This window comes from Miniopterus natalensis, chromosome 4 (assembly GCF_054644295.1).
Source record: "Miniopterus natalensis isolate mMinNat1 chromosome 4, mMinNat1.hap1, whole genome shotgun sequence".
Taxonomy (NCBI): domain Eukaryota; kingdom Metazoa; phylum Chordata; class Mammalia; order Chiroptera; family Miniopteridae; genus Miniopterus; species Miniopterus natalensis.
In genome coordinates this window covers 51,223,863-51,242,162 of record NC_142084.1, presented here as the reverse complement: position 1 = coordinate 51,242,162, position 18,300 = coordinate 51,223,863, and the positions used below count along the sequence as shown (strand labels likewise).

Sequence of the window (18,300 nt, the reverse complement as noted above, 5' to 3'; positions counted from 1 at the left end):
TTCCTTGTATTTCATTACTTTTGTTATTAACTTTCCAGCATTATTTCATTTATTATGGAAAAATATTAGACAGGGTGGGGCAAAAGTTGATTTACAGTTGTGAGTACATGAAACACAGAGTTTTTCTTGTATTATTACTTATTAATTATTGCATTATTTTCCTTGCAAACAACTATAAACCTACTTTTGCCCCTCCCTGTATTTGTCCCTATTGTTTGTTTTTTTCTATTTTGTATCTTAGATACACAAGCCTTAAAATGGTTTTATGTTTATTTTTTCTCATATTATTTATTTTCAGGGTATGTACCCTGTGGTAGGCTATGTAATGGTCCCCTAAAGATGTCCTTGCCCAGTTTGGGGAACCTGTGATGTCATTTTACACAGTAAAAAAGACTGTGCACGTGATATAATTAAGGATCTTGAGATGAGGGAGATTCTCCTGGTTATCTGAGTGGGCCTCATATAATCACAATGATCCTTATAACAGGGAGGCCAGAGGGTCAGAGTCCGTAGTAGTGAATCCTGTGAAGACAGTATGAAGTTGGATGGTAAGAGTTAGAGGCCATAAGTCTTGGAATGCAGGTGGCCTCTAGAAGCTGAAAAAAACGAGAAAATGTACTCTCTACTCAGAGCCTCCAGAAGGAACCAGCCTGAGGATGCCTTTACTTCAGCTCAGTAAAACTGATTTTGATGTTCTGAACCATAAAATAATTTGTGGTGTTTTAAGCTGCACAGTTTTTGGTAATTTTGTTACAGGAGCAACAGGAAACTAATACACATGCTGACAAACACTTGTTAATTTTTTCTCCCAAATTCTGTTGGAGGATTATCTGATTACATAAATGTGTTTTCCAATATATGAAAATGCCAAAATAACTACTGGCTTTTTCTTCAGTGATTTCTGAAAACTCTCACTCTTTAAAGTAAATCACAATAAGAACAATTTGCAAGAGAATCTATGTCGTTAGTAGTTAAAAACATTCTGTATATCTGTCTCTTTTGTCAAAGTTATTTTTTTAGTGTGTTTGCCTTAAAATGAAGAATAACATAATTTGTTATTCATACCTTCCTTTTTTCTCCTAGCTTTATTATTTCAGAAGCATTGCTAATTAAACATCACAAGTAAGGGTATTGTATTAGGCAATAAGGAAGGATGAGAAATGTCCAAGTTTTATTTTTTCCTTCCAGTCAATTGTCACTCTTATCAGTTGATATAGGAAAAAATTAATAGTGTGACTAATACTAGACACTAATACTAGACAAATGCCACAGAAGTAATTTCTTTATTCCTGCATTTAATACAAGTATGTTGGACACTTCCTATATAGACAGTTCAGCTGACTGCTACTCTCATGGAATGTAGAGTTTAGTGTGGCACCATAAGATGGAATATTAGCACAGATCTATAAAAATTTAAATATTCATAACTTATCAGTAAATAATATTTAAAGTGTTAAAATGACATATTGAGAAGGACTGCTATAATATAATTTAGGAATTTTTACTGGTATTTTGTTATTATGCAATTTTTACACGAAACTTCTAACCTCACTAACAACTACATTTAAATTCTTTGAAACCAGACTTATTACAGCTCTGTTGATAGAACTGTAATCATAATGCTGGCAGATGCTGTGAGAATTGATCTCCTTTATTTCCTTGAATACTAGTTTTTTTTATCAGAATGTAAAGGAAACAAATGAGTTAAAGGTTGCATATGAGAGAGTTAATTAAAAATTACAAGTAGCCAGAAGAACTAACCTAACAATACTATAGAATACAGATAAACGGTTCTTAATATTAAAATATCATCAATTTAATGTCTTGCTGTGAAGTGTTTTATTGCCTTGAAAAAATAGTTTCATTTTGGTGTTAATTGGTACTGAACCTTTTTGAGACCATCCGTTTTTCTGATAATAACTAATAGTGTGGTTTGGAATGAACAATGAATATAGTATTTGTCACCAAATTCTTGAAAAACAATTAGGTAATTTGCCATTGATAAAAGAAGTCTCCTTTTGATGGGAATTTGTTCATTGAAAATAAACCATAGAGCTGTAATTATTGTAATTGAGTAATTGAAAAGGAAAATAAATAGGTTTCAAAGATAGTTATCTTAATATAGAGCATTTGAAATGCAAATAACCACCAATCAATTAGAAATGCTCATAAAACATTAACCAAAGCATACTAACTAATGAGCTTTTATCTTTTAATGAGTGTTTAACTCAAACTATTAATTTAAATTGTAAAATTTTAAAACAATCTTAAAAGATATATAAGCTTGCTGCAACTTGTATTGAATCATAATAGTATTTACCTACATAGCTAATAGAAAAGCATTTTTGAGGCACTTTCATAATGAAATAGACATAAAGATCAAGACTGATACAGCACTCCCAGCAGCAGTGGGAACTTTTCTCCACAAGCTCTCCAACACTTGTTATTGCTTGTCTTGCTGATCACAGCCACTCTAATAGGTGTGAGGTGGTATCTCATTGTAGTTTTGACTTGCATTTCCCTAATTGCTAGTGAGGCTGAACATCTTTTCATGTATCTATTGGCTACTACCACTATGGAAAGCAGTCTGGCGATTCCTCAAGAAATTAAGAATAGAGCTACCTTACGACCCAGCTATCCCTCTCCTGGGTATACACCTGAAAAATTCAAAAACATGTACTTGCAAATATGTATGCACCCCTATGTTCATTGCAGCATTATTCATGGTGGTCAAGACATGGAAACAACCAAAGTGACCTGTGATAGAGGACTAGATAAAGATGTGGTATATGGACACAATGGATTACTACTCAGCCATAAGAAAGGAGGAAACACTACCATTTGCAACAGCATGGGTGGACTTTGAGAATAGTATACTAAGTGAAATAAGTCAGTCAGAAAAAGCTAGGAACCATATGATTTCACTCACATGTGGGATATAAAAATGAAACTCATGGACACAAACAGCAGTGTGGTGGTTGCCAGAGGGAAGGGGGTGGGGGGAAAGGGGTCCTAATATATAGTGGCAGAAGAAGATTTGACTGGGTGGTGGGCACACAGTGCAATATACAGATCTTGTAACATAGAAACCCCTACCTGAAACCTCTATGATCATATTAACCAATGTCACCCCAATAAATTTAATTTAAAATGTGAAAACAAGAATGATACAGCAAAGTAAGCAATTACCAATTTTTTGGTGATGATCATTGAAATATAACCTGGAGTTTTTCTAAACTATAAAAATTTTAAAAGGATTGCAGTAAAGACTCCAAGCTTATATTGAGCTTATACCAGTGTGTTGAAAGCAAGAAGAATTCAGGAGATGCTCAAAAACAATACTTTAGCACTGTTTTAAGAATTGTGACCTAGGAGTAGATTACTGTTAGAAGTAACTTTAGGTTGACGCGCATAGTACAGAGCAAACTGAATGAGTTACACTATATGCAGATTATTTTCTGAGGCAAAAGTATATTTATCCCTATTACCAACATTATAAAAGAATGACGACAAAATAAAGAATGTACCCTAATAAGAAGAAGCATTTGTTTAGCTCTTAATACTGCAGTTCATGGACTTTACATATATCTCATTTACTCCTTATAAAAACCCTATGTATTATTATCTCCATCCCATAGATTGGAAACTTTGACCTCTATTTATTTATTAATCTTCTGTAATATTGCTTTTTTGTTATTTATTAAATTTATTTATTTATTTTTGTTAATCTTCACCCAGGGATATTTTTTCCCATTGATTTTTAGAGTGGGAGGGAGAGAGCTGGGGCAGGGAGGGAGGGAGAAACATCCATGTAAGGGAGAGACATCAACTGGTTGCCTGTCAAACACACCACATGCCCTGACTGGGGCTGGGGATCAAACCTGCAACCGAAGTACATGCCGTGCCCTTGACCAGGAATGGAACCCGAGACCCTTTGGGGCATGGGCCGACGCTCTAACCTCTTAGCAACACCAGCCAGGGCAATATTGCTTTTTATATGCCATTCTACCAAAATGTTTTTGCTAAAACCTTCACTCATTTACCCAGCGCTCAGTTTGATTGCATTTGACCCCCTATGGCACTTGCTGCTCTTGGCCATCTCAGAGCTTTTGGTAAACCCTTTGCTTTGATGAAATCACATTCCAAGGATTTTCTTCTTAGTCTTCTAGCTTGCCCTGTAAATTTGCCCTCCCCCAGGGTTATTTTTTATTTTTATATTTTGCGTACACTCTAAGTAGAATATTGGACAAACTCTTCCTTAGTGTTGATTTTTTTTGGTAATGTTTTCAAGGTTTCTTCGTGTTGTAACATGTATCAGAATTTCATTTTTTTAATGGCTAATACTCCATTGCATGTGTGTGTATATATATAAACATCTTGGTTATTCATGAATCTGTTCATGGATTCTTGGGTTGTTTCCACCTTTTGCTTATTCCACGATATTGCTGCTATGAATATGAGTGTACAAGCGGAGTCTCTGCTTTCAGTTCTCTTGGGCATATACCTGAGAGTGGAATTGCTGAATCATATGGTTATTTTATGTTTAACTTTTTTAGGTTAAAGTATAATTTTGTAAAAGTTAAAAACATATAGCATGGGACATGTCATTGGTTTATGTAACTCATTAATGAGGGGACCAGCAAAAAAGTCAAGTTGATTGGAGAATTTAGGAGACTATAGTAAAGAAAGAATGCTGAACTTAAATTGCTAAATTTGATGCACTTATTAATGTTCCATGGGGCAATAAAGGCATAATCTTTGGGATTATCTTTATACCTGACAGAAATCATTTGCATCATTTGTAATTTATCAATCTTCTATAAGATATATAACTTTACAGAGTCTAGTGTCTAATCAAAGAAAATGGAAATTCAAAGAATGTTACATTTTCCTGGAGAACCATCCAACCCTGAGGTGGGCTTGTTGGACAATGTTTTAGTATGACATTGGAAAGACAAACAGTGATCTTCTGGCCTTATCTCCAATTTTTGGATAATTTTTTCTTAGTTTTGGGAATATCCTCTCATTTTGCTTATAGCATATTTTGTATTCACTTTTAACAGTAGATTTTATTTTTAAAGCAGTTTTAGGTGTACAGCAAAAGTGAACAGATAGTACAGTTCTCACATACATCCTGCTCCCACGCATGCACAGTCTCCCCCCATTGAAATCCACACCTGTGTGGTACATTTGTTATGATTAACAATCTCTCACCTATTATTTTATTTCTTTTTGATCTATCCCTACTTTTGGAAATAATTTGTGGTGTATGAAAATGATAACAAAAAATACAATGAAATAGTACTAAATGTGTAAGAGTCATAGAATGATAGTCATACTAGGATCTGAGAGATAAATTAATTCAGTTGGTTATGGGACTTAGCTTTCAGTTCCCTAGCTGCCAGACAGAAAAAAACACACGATGAGATACTTAAGTCTTGCTCTCCAGAAGTAGGAAGCATATAGGAACATCAGGAGAGCCTTTTCATAGTATAAACTGAGGAATAGTTGCATTTTTGTAAAGCACTTAGGCCGAATATGACTAACAATGGTAAATACCTCTAGAATGATATTATGGTAGTATACCTATAAACAAATGAGAAATTAAATAAAGAGAAATTCATCTGGAGTGTTTTCATATAATGGTCAGTGACCAAAATAAGGGGCCATGGCTATAATAACAAACTTATAAAAGGTAAATGGGCAACCTCCTCTAGTTATTTTTTCATTTTTAAAAAATATATCTTTTATTGATTTCTGAGAGAGGAAGGGAGAGAGAAATAGAAACATCAATGATGAGTCATTGATCGGCTGCCTCCTGCATGCCCCCTACTGGGGATGGAGCCGCAACCCAAGCATGTGCCCTGACCAGGAATTGTACTATGATCTCCTGGATCATAGGTGGATGCTCAACTGCTGAGCCACACCAGCTGGGTTCATCTAGTTATTTTTTATACTGACCCGTGATAAAAAGTTAAAGACAGTATTTTATCATAATATTGTGAATGCATATTTTAAATATCACAGTTTAAAGACATAATTGTGATGATTTTCCTTAATAAGACACAGTACTTAGAGAAGGTGATAAAATAGTTTTTAGTGTAAATATATGTTTAGAATATCAATAATTTTGACAGATCATTACAAGAAGTTTTTTAGCCAATAATTTGAAATGGACTACTGTTGAGTGCTCAAAGTAATGTCAAGTGGTTACCAACTATGTGTGTTAGCTAAGGTAACATAATTAGTATTTTATTAGAAAATGATTGAACCTAGTGAGTCTTCACAAGTGAAGGGCCATGCACGTTTACATGAAATGGTCAGAAACTTTTGTCAGGAAGCCCATCCTGTCTACTGGAAACCTCACCATGTGAGGTAGATAGGCCTTTATCTTGGACATATTGGCGTTAATTTTTGTAGTTGTCACAATCAAAATCAGATATAAAGTAATCATTTAAGTTCACTTGAAATTATGAATTTCAAGATATGTGTATATTTTGAAAAAAGTTCATGTAGCTGTGCATGGCAAGTCTCCATTTTCTAGGGATTTAGGCTTCTTTTACTCCCTCTTTAATTCCATGTTCATGTCATTGGGAAAATGTTATCTTTTTTTCCCCAGTGGTGCAGGTATGTTCAGTGTCAGCTTATATAATCCTTAATGTGTTTGACTTTGTCACTCCAAAACCATCTGCATATTATTTTTAAGAATCAGTTCATATTATATGTAGAAGTTTGTATAAACATCAAGTTTAGAGAGACTATGAGATGTAGGTAAATTAAATCTTCTTTCACTGTCTGTAATTTGGTAAATGTTTACTGTTATTATGTGCCTTACCCTCTCTAATTACTATATGTTGTCTGAAGATCATGTGAGAGAGAAAGTAAATTGCTCAAGTTTTTCTAGAGTCACTGCTTATTGCTTCTGCTTTATTTTATATTTGATACACATATAAAGTGTGTATATATATGTTACGTACCTTTCCATACATGGAAATATATTAAGTCTTATTTATAAGATGAACTATCATCTCTTCCTGTTTAAGTATTTGAATTTTGATTTGAAGTTTATGATTTAATTCATACTGATTATGTCAAAAGGCTATGAATAGGTAGAATAGCATCTTATGAATTTTGAATGATTGAAAGTAAGGAAGCCCAATACAATTTATAACATTTTTGTGCACATTCTGAGTTCAGTATAGAAAATTAAAATCAAAAGACTTGAGCTTGATGCCTCAATGCTCAGTTTCACTGTATATACGAACAATCCAATTTGTCAAACTCCATTTCACTGACAAATATATAATGTATTAAAGTGTTAAATATGTTCCTAAATTCACATATTCTTAAAATCTATGTCTCTTGATATAATTCAATTTTTACAAAGTTTCAAAATTAAAACTTTTGGAGATAGGCCAAAAACTGAAGTCTAATTAGTTATTACTGAGTAGATTTCAAAACATTTTTCTACCATATTTGAATATAACATAACATTTTGCATGTTCTCTCATCTCTTTTGCATAATTCAAATCTCATTTGATTTTCTCATTTTCTCGCTATAATCATTTACATTTATGAGTAGTCAAGGATAGTCTTTCTTTTTCCCTCTGAAGAATATATTATATTATGTGTTATATAATGTACATAGTTATATGTGTATAATTTTTGTAGTTTGCTACTTACTAAGAGACAAGCAGAAATATTTTCCCTTGGCTTCTTATCTATTTTAACTAAATCTTATTATGCTTTTTGGGAAGCATAATGGTAATGTTCAGCAGTTCTCATGGTTTTATGATAACACCACACAACCAACTGGCATAATTTGTGTTTGTATAAAGGTAAAGCAATTATTGGTAAAGTCATATTCTGATGTTTGAGCTAGCAAGTGCTGCAGAAATGCCTGTAGAGAGTAATTGAATAGACACAAGGGTCTTTGTGTACTGCTGATGGAGCTCTTTATTCTTAGGGACTGAGCTGTTTCAATCCTGGTTAATGTTAGAAGAGAAAAAATATTTCTGCTGCTAATCATTGAAGCCTTTTTTATTCCAGCAACTGAATATAAAATTGGCAATAAACACACTCCTGTGCACTTTTTTTTTTTTTTTTCCTAGGACTATCGAGTTAACATCTTCCTGAGACAAAAATGGAATGATCCCAGGCTGAAACTCCCCAGTGATTTTCGGGGCTCGGATGCCCTGACAGTAGATCCCACAATGTACAAGTGTCTGTGGAAACCTGATTTGTTTTTTGCAAATGAAAAAAGTGCCAATTTTCATGATGTAACCCAGGAAAATATCCTCCTCTTTATTTTTCGGGATGGAGATGTCCTTGTCAGCATGAGGTACTCTTTTATCTTTCATACTCGTACATTTCTATTTTCCTTTTAAAATCAGTTTATCAGAGAGAAATGTATTTAATGATCTCTGCGACCTCTGTTTCTACTTTCAGGTTATCTATTACTCTTTCATGCCCATTGGACTTGACCTTGTTTCCCATGGATACACAACGTTGCAAGATGCAACTTGAAAGCTGTATGTAAATCGGACCTTAAATGACTATAGACATAAAAATGTTTAAAATTTCTAGGCAATGCATTTACTAATATCTTAGATAACAGTGGTAAAAACTACTGTTTTTTATTACAAATTGTCATTAAAATAATTTGTACTAAAACAAATCCTTTTGGCACTAGCTTTTTATTTCAGTTAAATTAATGCAGGTATACAGTTCTTACTTATTCCAGTTGTTATCTTCATTTGAATTAGTAATGTGGGCAAGATAAAGGAGGAAATGTAGTCCTAGTAATTTTTTTATGTTAAAACCACCTTTTTAGAGCAGAAATTTGAAAAACATTAAAAATTGTTCTCTAAATGCTACCAAGCATTCACTTCCTATAGATGTATAAAAAATTATTTTTTACAAAAATTGGATTTCCCATGTTTCTACAATCACATATTTTTCATATTATTAAACATGCACTAATTTCTTTTTACTAGTTGTATTAATTGAAATGATTATCTCTAAAACATACTAAGTTGCTATGATGCTTCCCTTTTGAAAATAAAAGTAGGAAATAAAACAAAAAATTAACACTAATGTAAGGAAACTTTAGCCTAAATACTTATATATCATTGCCTATTTCTGCAGAGAGTAAATAATAATGACCTGTAAAATGTCTTGCATATGCTTGCTGGATTATATGCTTTAAAATTAGTGATTATTTGCTGTGTGTTTTTTTAAGTTACTGAATCTAGATATTAAATTTGGATAATATTTATTTTTTCTAACTATTAAATGAGATTTTGCAGATGTAAATGTATATTGTCCATGTTGCTGTATGTGTTATACATATGTATGCCTGCCTATTTTTATAAAAATTACAAATATATTTATATTCAATTCTATTACCAGAAGAACTAAAGTATTGCTTCAAAAATATATGTACTTTAGAGTTGAATGATGGGTTACCATATGCTGTAAAACTCCGTATGATCCCTGAATTGTAGCCACAGTACTTAAGCCCAGAATGTGTGCTTCAGTATGCCGTAATGATGGCCACTTGAGGGGTTCTTTTATTGCTCTCCTGTGGTAATGCAACTCCTTTAGGGAAGATTGCAGTTACTTCTTAAAAACAAAGGTTTTGGTGCTTATATTTCTTTAAAAATTTATAGGTAGTATATTGCATGATTGTAAAGATAGAAATTTAGAAAGCTAGTATGACTTGCTACGTTTTTTATTGATGACATTTCTGACATTTCAGAATTCTGACATAATGTACTACTGTATATGACACTCCAGAAGTTTAACTATTTATAATATGCTGATTATTTTAACTTGTTCTTTCTTTAAGCCAACTGTCTTTAACTTTTGTGCTAATATTTTCATTAATGGCTATAGATTTCACCTCTTTACATTTTAAGAACAGTTTCATATATCTCTTTTCTTATCATTTTGATGTTTAATACTTGAATTATTTGAAATTTTAAGAAAGCATTAATAATTACGTTTCAAACTAATATTTTTTTAAATTTTTGTTTATAGTTGGTTACACAACTGATGATTTACGATTTATCTGGCAGTCAGGGGATCCTGTTCAGTTAGAAAAAATTGCCTTGCCTCAATTCGATATTAAAAAGGAGGATATTGAATATGGTAACTGTACAAAATACTATAAAGGCACTGGTAAGTAATGCCCTTTAAATTAAACAAAACTAAGTCTGATATCGAAAATTCGTTTTAAAATTAATATATGCTAAGGGCAGAATAAAAGAAAACTAGTTAAAAATAAGTTCAGTATTTATAAGTAGTATATGTTTACATTCATATATTTAAATATTTCATAAAATCACATTCACTGATGTTTTTAAAAATGTTTTATTACTAGAGAATTTTGCTTTTCTTTATGTAATTCTGGGAGGGAAAAGGTTTTCAATTTTTTATTTTAGGGATATGAACTTTGCTAAGCAGTGGCTTTCTTAAATGTTATGAAGAAATTCTACTTTTGGCAAGATTCAATTTAGGGCCAAACATTATGGATATGAGCAATGTAATTCATATACACTCACTTATTTTCTTTTGAGCAGTTTTTATTTATTTATTATTTTTTAAATATCTTTTTGATTTCAGAGAGAGGAAGGGAGAGGGAGGGAGAGAGAGAGAGAAACATCAATGGTGAGTCATTGATCAGCTGCCTCCTGCACACCCCCTACTGGGGATTGAGCCCGAAACCCAGACATGTGCCCTCACCGGGAATTAAACCTCCATCTTCTGGATCCTAGGTGGATGCTCAACCACTGAACCACACAGGCCAGACTTGAGCAGTTTTAGATAGTGAATGACCTATGTTCTTAATTGTAAAAAACATTGATCTTCATGATGTGAAGAAGCAGTGAGTGTGTGAAATAATTGGACATTAGTCAATATTCTTGTATAATATTACTGGCCTAGGTTATGGAACAGCCAATTATAAAAATCACAACAAATTAACCTCATTCATTAATTACATTAAGCTTTCACAGAAATAAAAATATAGTAATCATTACTTAATACTTTTATAATATGATTAGTATTAACCTTTGAGTCTCTACTGATATATGTTACTGAGTAGTTTTATATATTATATATAGCGTTATTTTGCTTAGCAATATAAAGTGATTGAATTTTAATCATTACATTAATACTAATAATCAGTTTGACTCATAAATAACACACAATTCTCATTATGTTTTAGGAAGTAAATCAAGACAAAGATATTCAGGAAAAATATAAAGTTTACATTTATTGCAACACCTATGTTGACTTTGCAAAAATAAAAGTGTGTAGTGTAATATACAGAGTTTAGAAAGGTCAGATGTTTGAGCTAAAGTGCTGCCATGATGACATCATCAAGGATAAAATATAACTTAAAACATTTTTGTTGATACTAGAATAAAAATTAAAATAAAAGGTGGAGTGAACATTTGCATATTTAGAGTGTTTTAATAAATGCAACACTAGGCAACTCAGAAATAAAGTTAGTTTAAGCATCTGTTGTTGTTAACCTTCAAATAAATTAACAGTCCTTAGGAACTATTTGCATATAATTGGTATATAATCTACTTGCATATAAATGTTATATAATTTGTTAATTTAATAACAGATTATTAAATAGTCCTTAGGGAATATTTACATATATTTGACATAATCTATTTACATAGAAATGTTATATAACCTGCTAATTTATTTAAAGGTCAACAACATGTTTAAACTAACTTTATCTCCAAATTGCTTAGTTTTGCATTTATTCTAACTCTGCCAGAGGGGAGAGTGGGAAAGGGGAGAGGTGAAAAGGTAAAAGGGCATAAGATGGGCACATTTCTGATTATAAAATCATCAGGTCAGGGGGATATAATGTACAGCATAGGGAATATATCCAATAAAACCGTGATAACTTTGTACTGTGACAGATGGTTACTAAGCTTATCTTGGTGATCACTTCGTAAAGACTATAAATGACAAATCATTATGTTGTACACCTGAAACTAATACAATATTGTATGTTAACTATACTTTAATAATAAAACAGAATTACCAAGTTTTTTGATAGAGTAAATTGAGCTTTTAAAAAACATTGATTATACAAATACTCAATGAACAAATCTTAGATATATAGAATTTTAAATTGAAAGAGACCTTATTGATACTGACATAAAACAACTGAGGTGCAGGGTGATCGAATGACTTACAGAATGTCACCAGGCAAATCAGAATCATCCATAGCACTAGGCATAATATTCCTTCTCCTTTCTATACTCCTCATTCAAATTAAGGAGACTGACTACAGTTTTAGGATTTTTACAAATCACCTAGTAATAATAATACAGTAATAAAAAAAAAACCTTGAAAGTCCAGAAAAGTCCTTTGAGATTGTTGTGTAGACATATATTTAGTAGATGGCCTTTTGAGTTCTGGCTCTATGGTAGGCATTGTTTTAACTGCTTCCCAGGAATTCTATGACCTAATCCTCACAATAACCCTCTAAGTTCATTACATTTATTATCCCTGTTTTAAACATCAGGATAATGAAACAAAGACACTGCCCAAAGTCTACTGTCACTAAACGATGAACTGGGATAGTGAGTCTGACATCGGTATAAAGCCTACGGAGTCAGTATATTGGAATTTGAAAATACCCACATCCAAACTGTGTGCTTAACATTTCAAAATAAACAGTCTCTCTGTTGTTTTGAAAAATGTGTAATATGTTCTATTGAAGTTTTAAAATTCATCAAGAGATGAAAATAAAACTAGTAAGTTTATTTCTAATTTTAAATAATAGCATAAAATTGTGGAGTAGCATTGAAAATTATGAGGGTATTACTTTAATTTTTTCACCTTTAAACCCTCCATTTAAAAGTCTCCATTTGGGGACTCAACAGTGAATAAAAGATAGATCCATGTCTTTTTTTAGATTCATACTCTAATATGGTAAATAAGTAAACAAATAAATACAGTTCATTTTAGTTCTGAGAAGGAAATGAGAAGTTATGTTGTGGTAAAGAGTATTTGGGGAATTACTCAAGATTTATGATAAGTAAACCGTTTTGTAGAATTTTTGAGTTGTCATAAATAAGTCCCTGATATCTCATTAGTTACAGAAAAAAAGACAACAGAAAAGCTTATGGCTAACATAAAAATAACTGGCACTGTGTTTCAGTAAACATGCTTTATCAGCATTCACATGAATCATTAATATAAGTAAAACATAAAAGTATCTTTGCATAATATTTAGAAATGTATTTAGAAAAATAGAACATTGAAAATATGTGGAACACTTAAGTAGTGAAAAAAGATAAAGAAGACAACATATATAAAATAATGGCCAACATTTTTTTTAATATGTACAGAAATATTGGAACTAATGATTTGGCTTTAAGTTTATTAAAAAATTGTTTTTTATAATTGTATAAATTGCAAGGGTGGAGAAATGTATGGGAAAACAAGTACACAAAAATACTTAAACTGGAAGTTTGAGTGAAAAATAATGAAATGAAATCCCACAGGAAATAGAAAGTAAATTGAATTTGCCAGTGAACATTTATATCAATTAGCTGCCCACCTGCCTCTCATAAATGCAACAGTACCAGGAAAAGATAAAAAAAGATCAAGAAATGTTTCTCATAAAAGTTTATGGAGCAAATCGCGATAATATCCAAGCCTGTGTTTTACTGCCAAACGCGTCCAAAGCTTGGGAAGCTCCCCCAGAGGTACCTTCCTAAGGGGATGTGGTGGAAACTTGCTTCAGATACAGGACTCATGCTATTTCATCTGTCATATAAACATGGTGGGCCGAATGCAGCCTAAGGTGAACAACTCTATAGTAAATTGCTGTCATATCTGTGACCACTTAGGCTGCCGAAAAATACATAAGCACATGCGGTTGGGCTCTTTTTTGCACACACTATGTGAATATAAAATTAACTTAAGTGATGCTATTACAAAGCCAGGTACTTCAGAACCACTTGTAGAAAATACCATGAGCTTCTTAACCACAGCATATTAGATTTATATGAAAGATTATATTTTGAAAAATTTGCATGTGATTGTTAGTTAGAAACATATGTTCTTGTTTGTTCAGGCAGGGAGCTAGGTTGTGTGGCTGGGAATAGAAAAGGGAGGGACGTTTTTTATTGTTTTGCTTTTTGTATCTTTTAAAACCTGTATACAATGTAAATACATTGCCTAGTTTTAATGAAATTAAAACTTAAAACGAAAAAATACTCTGCATTTATTGTGTTTTGATATAACATGAAAACATTTGGCATAATTAGAATTTGCTTCAATTCAAATCAACTGTTTGTTGTTCTTACATATTAGCTCTAATTTCTTTCTAACCTCAGAAATAGCAATGATTACAATTCACTTTGGAAAAAAGATTTCTAATCTAAGTTATTTGACAAGAAGATGTGAATAGCAATCTTTTCTCTACATTTATTAAGAGCCTAATGATGGCAAGTTTTGTTTTAGGCACCATTAATGAATAAATATAAAGATTATTCTAGTGTCAGAAGTATATACATTCTTCCCAGCCAAGAAAAATAGGTAAATATTACTTTTAGAATAAAAAATAGTAAAAAGTAAGATTGTCCTTTACCTAGAATTATTTCATTTATTCATTGTTCATTTATTTGTTTCAACACTTATAAATAATAATGTACAGTTTAAGCTGAACTGTACATTAACAGTTTATTTGAAGATATTTAACTTTTTTTTAATACATCTTTATTGATTTCAGAGAGAGGAAGGGAGAGGGAGAGAGAGAGATAGAAACATCAATGATGAGAGAGTCACCGATCGGCTGCCTCCTGCATGCCTGCGACTGGGGATTAAGCCTGCAACCCGGGCATGTGCCCTGACCAGGAATCGAACAGCGATCTCCTGGATCCTAAGTCAATGCTCGACCGCTGAGCCACACTGCAGGGCGATATTTTAACTTACTTATGTTGAATGGTAAATGACATTTTCATTTAAATTAACTGCCTTAGGCATTAAACACTGCATTTAGCCCGGCCGGGTGTGGCTCAGTGGTTGAGCATTGACCTAGGATCCAGGTGATCAGGCTTCGATTCCTGGTCCGGGCACATGCCCGGGTTGCAGGCTCGATCCCCAGTCGGGGGCATGCAAGAGGTAGCCGATCAACGACTCTCTCATCATTGATGTTTCTATCTCTCCCTCTCCTTTCCTTGCTCTGAAATCAATAAAGATATATTTAAAAAAAAAAAAAAATGCTGACTGAAAGGACTAAAACATTTAAAAAATAAACTCAAACATCTGGAAATATTCCAGTGCTTGAAGAATATTTGTGTCATTTATTTTCTGTCTCAAGTCAGCAAAAGCTATTATGAGGCTGCTCATAATTTTTGATTAATTTGGGGGACCAGTTGATGTCATGGCAGCTCTAGAATTATGTTGTAAAGCAATTTCTGCATTTGTCTCAGCTTGTGAAAATGAAGTCCCTTCCCTCGATTAGACTACGTTTGAGGGCCTGGAGCGGAGGAAGAGAGAATTGAGAGGAATCTCAGATGCTTGCACTTTACAATATTTTATCTATATAAAATGAAACACTTATTTCTTATTCTTGCTAATGTTTACTTCCAATACTTTCTTAATTTTTAAGGCTTAAATATGCATATAAGCTATCGGAGACTGACAGCCTTTCTAGACAAGAAGTGGTACACATGGCTGAAAAATTATGCTGACCATTTGTGGTCCGGGAGTGTTTCTTTTTTGGACTTGTTCTCCTTTGATTTACTGCTTCCTGTATGATTCCTTTAGACCGTTACTCAGAGAGTGCCCACGGGTAATGAAAAGTTTAAGTCCATTGCAGATTCTCTGAACAAAGGCTTATAGTGACATCGTGGAGTCACACGTGGTACCCATTTCTCAATGTCATAATGAAGTTGTGAAAGGTCAGGTGAAACTGGTCCCATAATGTCATCCTTTTAGATCATATCAATTATATATATTTAGAGAAAAAAACACACCACATTATTTTTGTGGAGTTGACTTTGTGAAAATGCCTCAAATAGAAGTGACATAACTTATAGGTACCTTATTGATTTTTGCAGTTGTAAGTGGGTGAGAGCCTCACACTTTTAATATGTTTGTTTCCAAAAGGGTACTACACCTGCGTGGAAGTCATCTTCACCCTGCGGAGGCAGGTTGGGTTCTACATGATGGGTGTTTATGCCCCAACTCTGCTGATTGTGGTTCTTTCCTGGCTTTCCTTCTGGATCAACCCAGATGCGAGTGCTGCCAGAGTGCCACTGGGTAAAGTGCTCCATGCTTCCCTCTCATGTCAGGAATGTGCTATGTCTTTATATAACTATATAGTCAAATATTTTGAAATAATGAGTTTGGGAATTGATGGCAAACTCTTTCTTCCTTTATTTTGACTTCCTTCAAAACTTGACATTAGACTAGATTTTCTCAATATTTATGCACTCTATATAATTAAGTTTTTTCTTTTTGTATCCCTAGGGTATTTTCAAGAGTGAATCTATCCTATTTTGATTTTCATGAAATAATTATTAATAAGTGACATTCACAGATAACTAAAGTCTAAAATACCCAATAGTGACAAACTTAAAAACAATAATTTTTATGAAAATTTTTCCAAGAAATATTTTATACTATCTCATCTTCTTTATCAGGGGATGTAAAATCCTATTTATTTTAAGAAATGACTAAGTATTGCTTTCCTAAACATCAGTTATTTTGTGCTATATCATCAGCATTGGCTAGAGAGTAAGGGCTGGTTATCTATTCTCTCCAATTTATTTTTAATGCTCTGTGACACAGAAACATCATTAGCAGGACTTGAAAATTGTGTCGGTATAGGGGTTAAAAAAGTCTATGCTTGGGAAAATAAAGAACCCTTCATATAGGTAATGTGAATAAACTTCAAAATAAGGATATTGTAAACAGTTTGATTATTTGAAGGGTTTTAAATTTTTTCATGACTGTCTCTGTGTGTGTTCTGAATATCACCTGGAACTTACATAGGTAAAAATGTAACATATCTGACTTCTCGGTCACTGGTTGCAGCATTAGGGTTTTTTCTTCCATCAGAAAGGTCTTGTGAAAATCTCCCCCCTGATTTAAGAGGGGAGGGGAGAATGAAATGAAATACAGATTTTAAAAAGAAGGAAACCAGGAAAGCAGCAAAGAAAATGACAATTTTGTCCGCATAAGAAATTTGGTGCTTTACATCTAATGAAAACCACAAAGAACAGATCTATATCTTATTAACCAAATATGTAGGAAATCTTATTCTTAGGGTCATGTATTTGTATTGAAGATAATGACAACTGATAGATGAATTGTTTTAGAGGATGAAAACTAACCATGTAGTACAATGTTCTGGGAATAAAACACCCGAAACTAGACAAATTTTTAGACTTGTCAAACACATTATGCTTTTCTCCCAAATAGTCAATATTTTTTTTTGTTTATTAGAAATATCTTACTCTCATGCAGTTATACAGGGGTGGGCAAAAGTAGGGTGCTGTTTGTTTTTGTTTGTTTGTTTGTTTTTGGCCATTGTGACATTCTTTTGAGTTAATAAATCTGCTGTAATCATCATAACCTGCATGTCTTTTTCCATACAAACAACTGTAAACCTACTTTTGCCCACCCCTGTATAAACTGAAATGTCAGTACATATATACAATGGAATACTACTCAGCCATAAGAAAAGATGAAATACTGCCATTTGCAACAACATGGATAAGCCTTGAGAATATTGTGCTAAGTGAAACAAATCAGTCAGAAAAAGCTAAGAACCATATGATTTCACTCCTTTGTGAGATGTAAAACTGAGACTTATAGACACAGGCAACTGTGTGGTGGTTACCAGAAGGAAGGGGCAGGGAGGGGTAGTAAAGGGTAAAGGCAACCAAATCTATGGTGATGGAATATTATTTGACTTTGGGTGGTGGGCACACAATGCCGCCTGCGGATCATGTGTCATGGAGATCTACCCTTGAAACCTCTGTGTCTTTGTTGACCAATGTCACCTCAATAAATCTAATAAAAATATAATAAAGAAATGTCAGGCTCCCAAGGGTACTTTGGATCTAGCTTTCCATGTACACTGTTAATATACAGATAGCAGAATTTTGTTCTTTCCTTTAAAACTGGAATCATTTGTTTTCTCTGAAATAACCAAGAATGTTCTCTACTTTGTCTTTTCTATTATATTTTTAAAAATGGTGACCCTTATCAGAAAATTGCTTTATGTGTTCTGTTCTCATTCTGATT

At 32.9% G+C, this 18,300-nt stretch overlaps 1 protein-coding gene across 2 annotated transcripts in view; it reads left to right on the top strand.

Annotated features, from left to right (window-relative positions):
• The window catches only part of GLRB (glycine receptor beta), a 49,481-nt gene that overhangs the window by 23,349 nt on the left and 7,832 nt on the right, over positions 1–18,300 (top strand). For both annotated transcript variants that reach the window (XM_016200318.2, XM_016200319.2), the window contains 4 exons: positions 8,112–8,341; positions 8,449–8,531; positions 10,042–10,182; positions 16,156–16,308. In XM_016200318.2, coding sequence (XP_016055804.1) covers positions 8,112–8,341; positions 8,449–8,531; positions 10,042–10,182; positions 16,156–16,308 — 607 coding nt within the window. The remainder of the gene's footprint in view (positions 1–8,111; positions 8,342–8,448; positions 8,532–10,041; positions 10,183–16,155; positions 16,309–18,300) is intronic.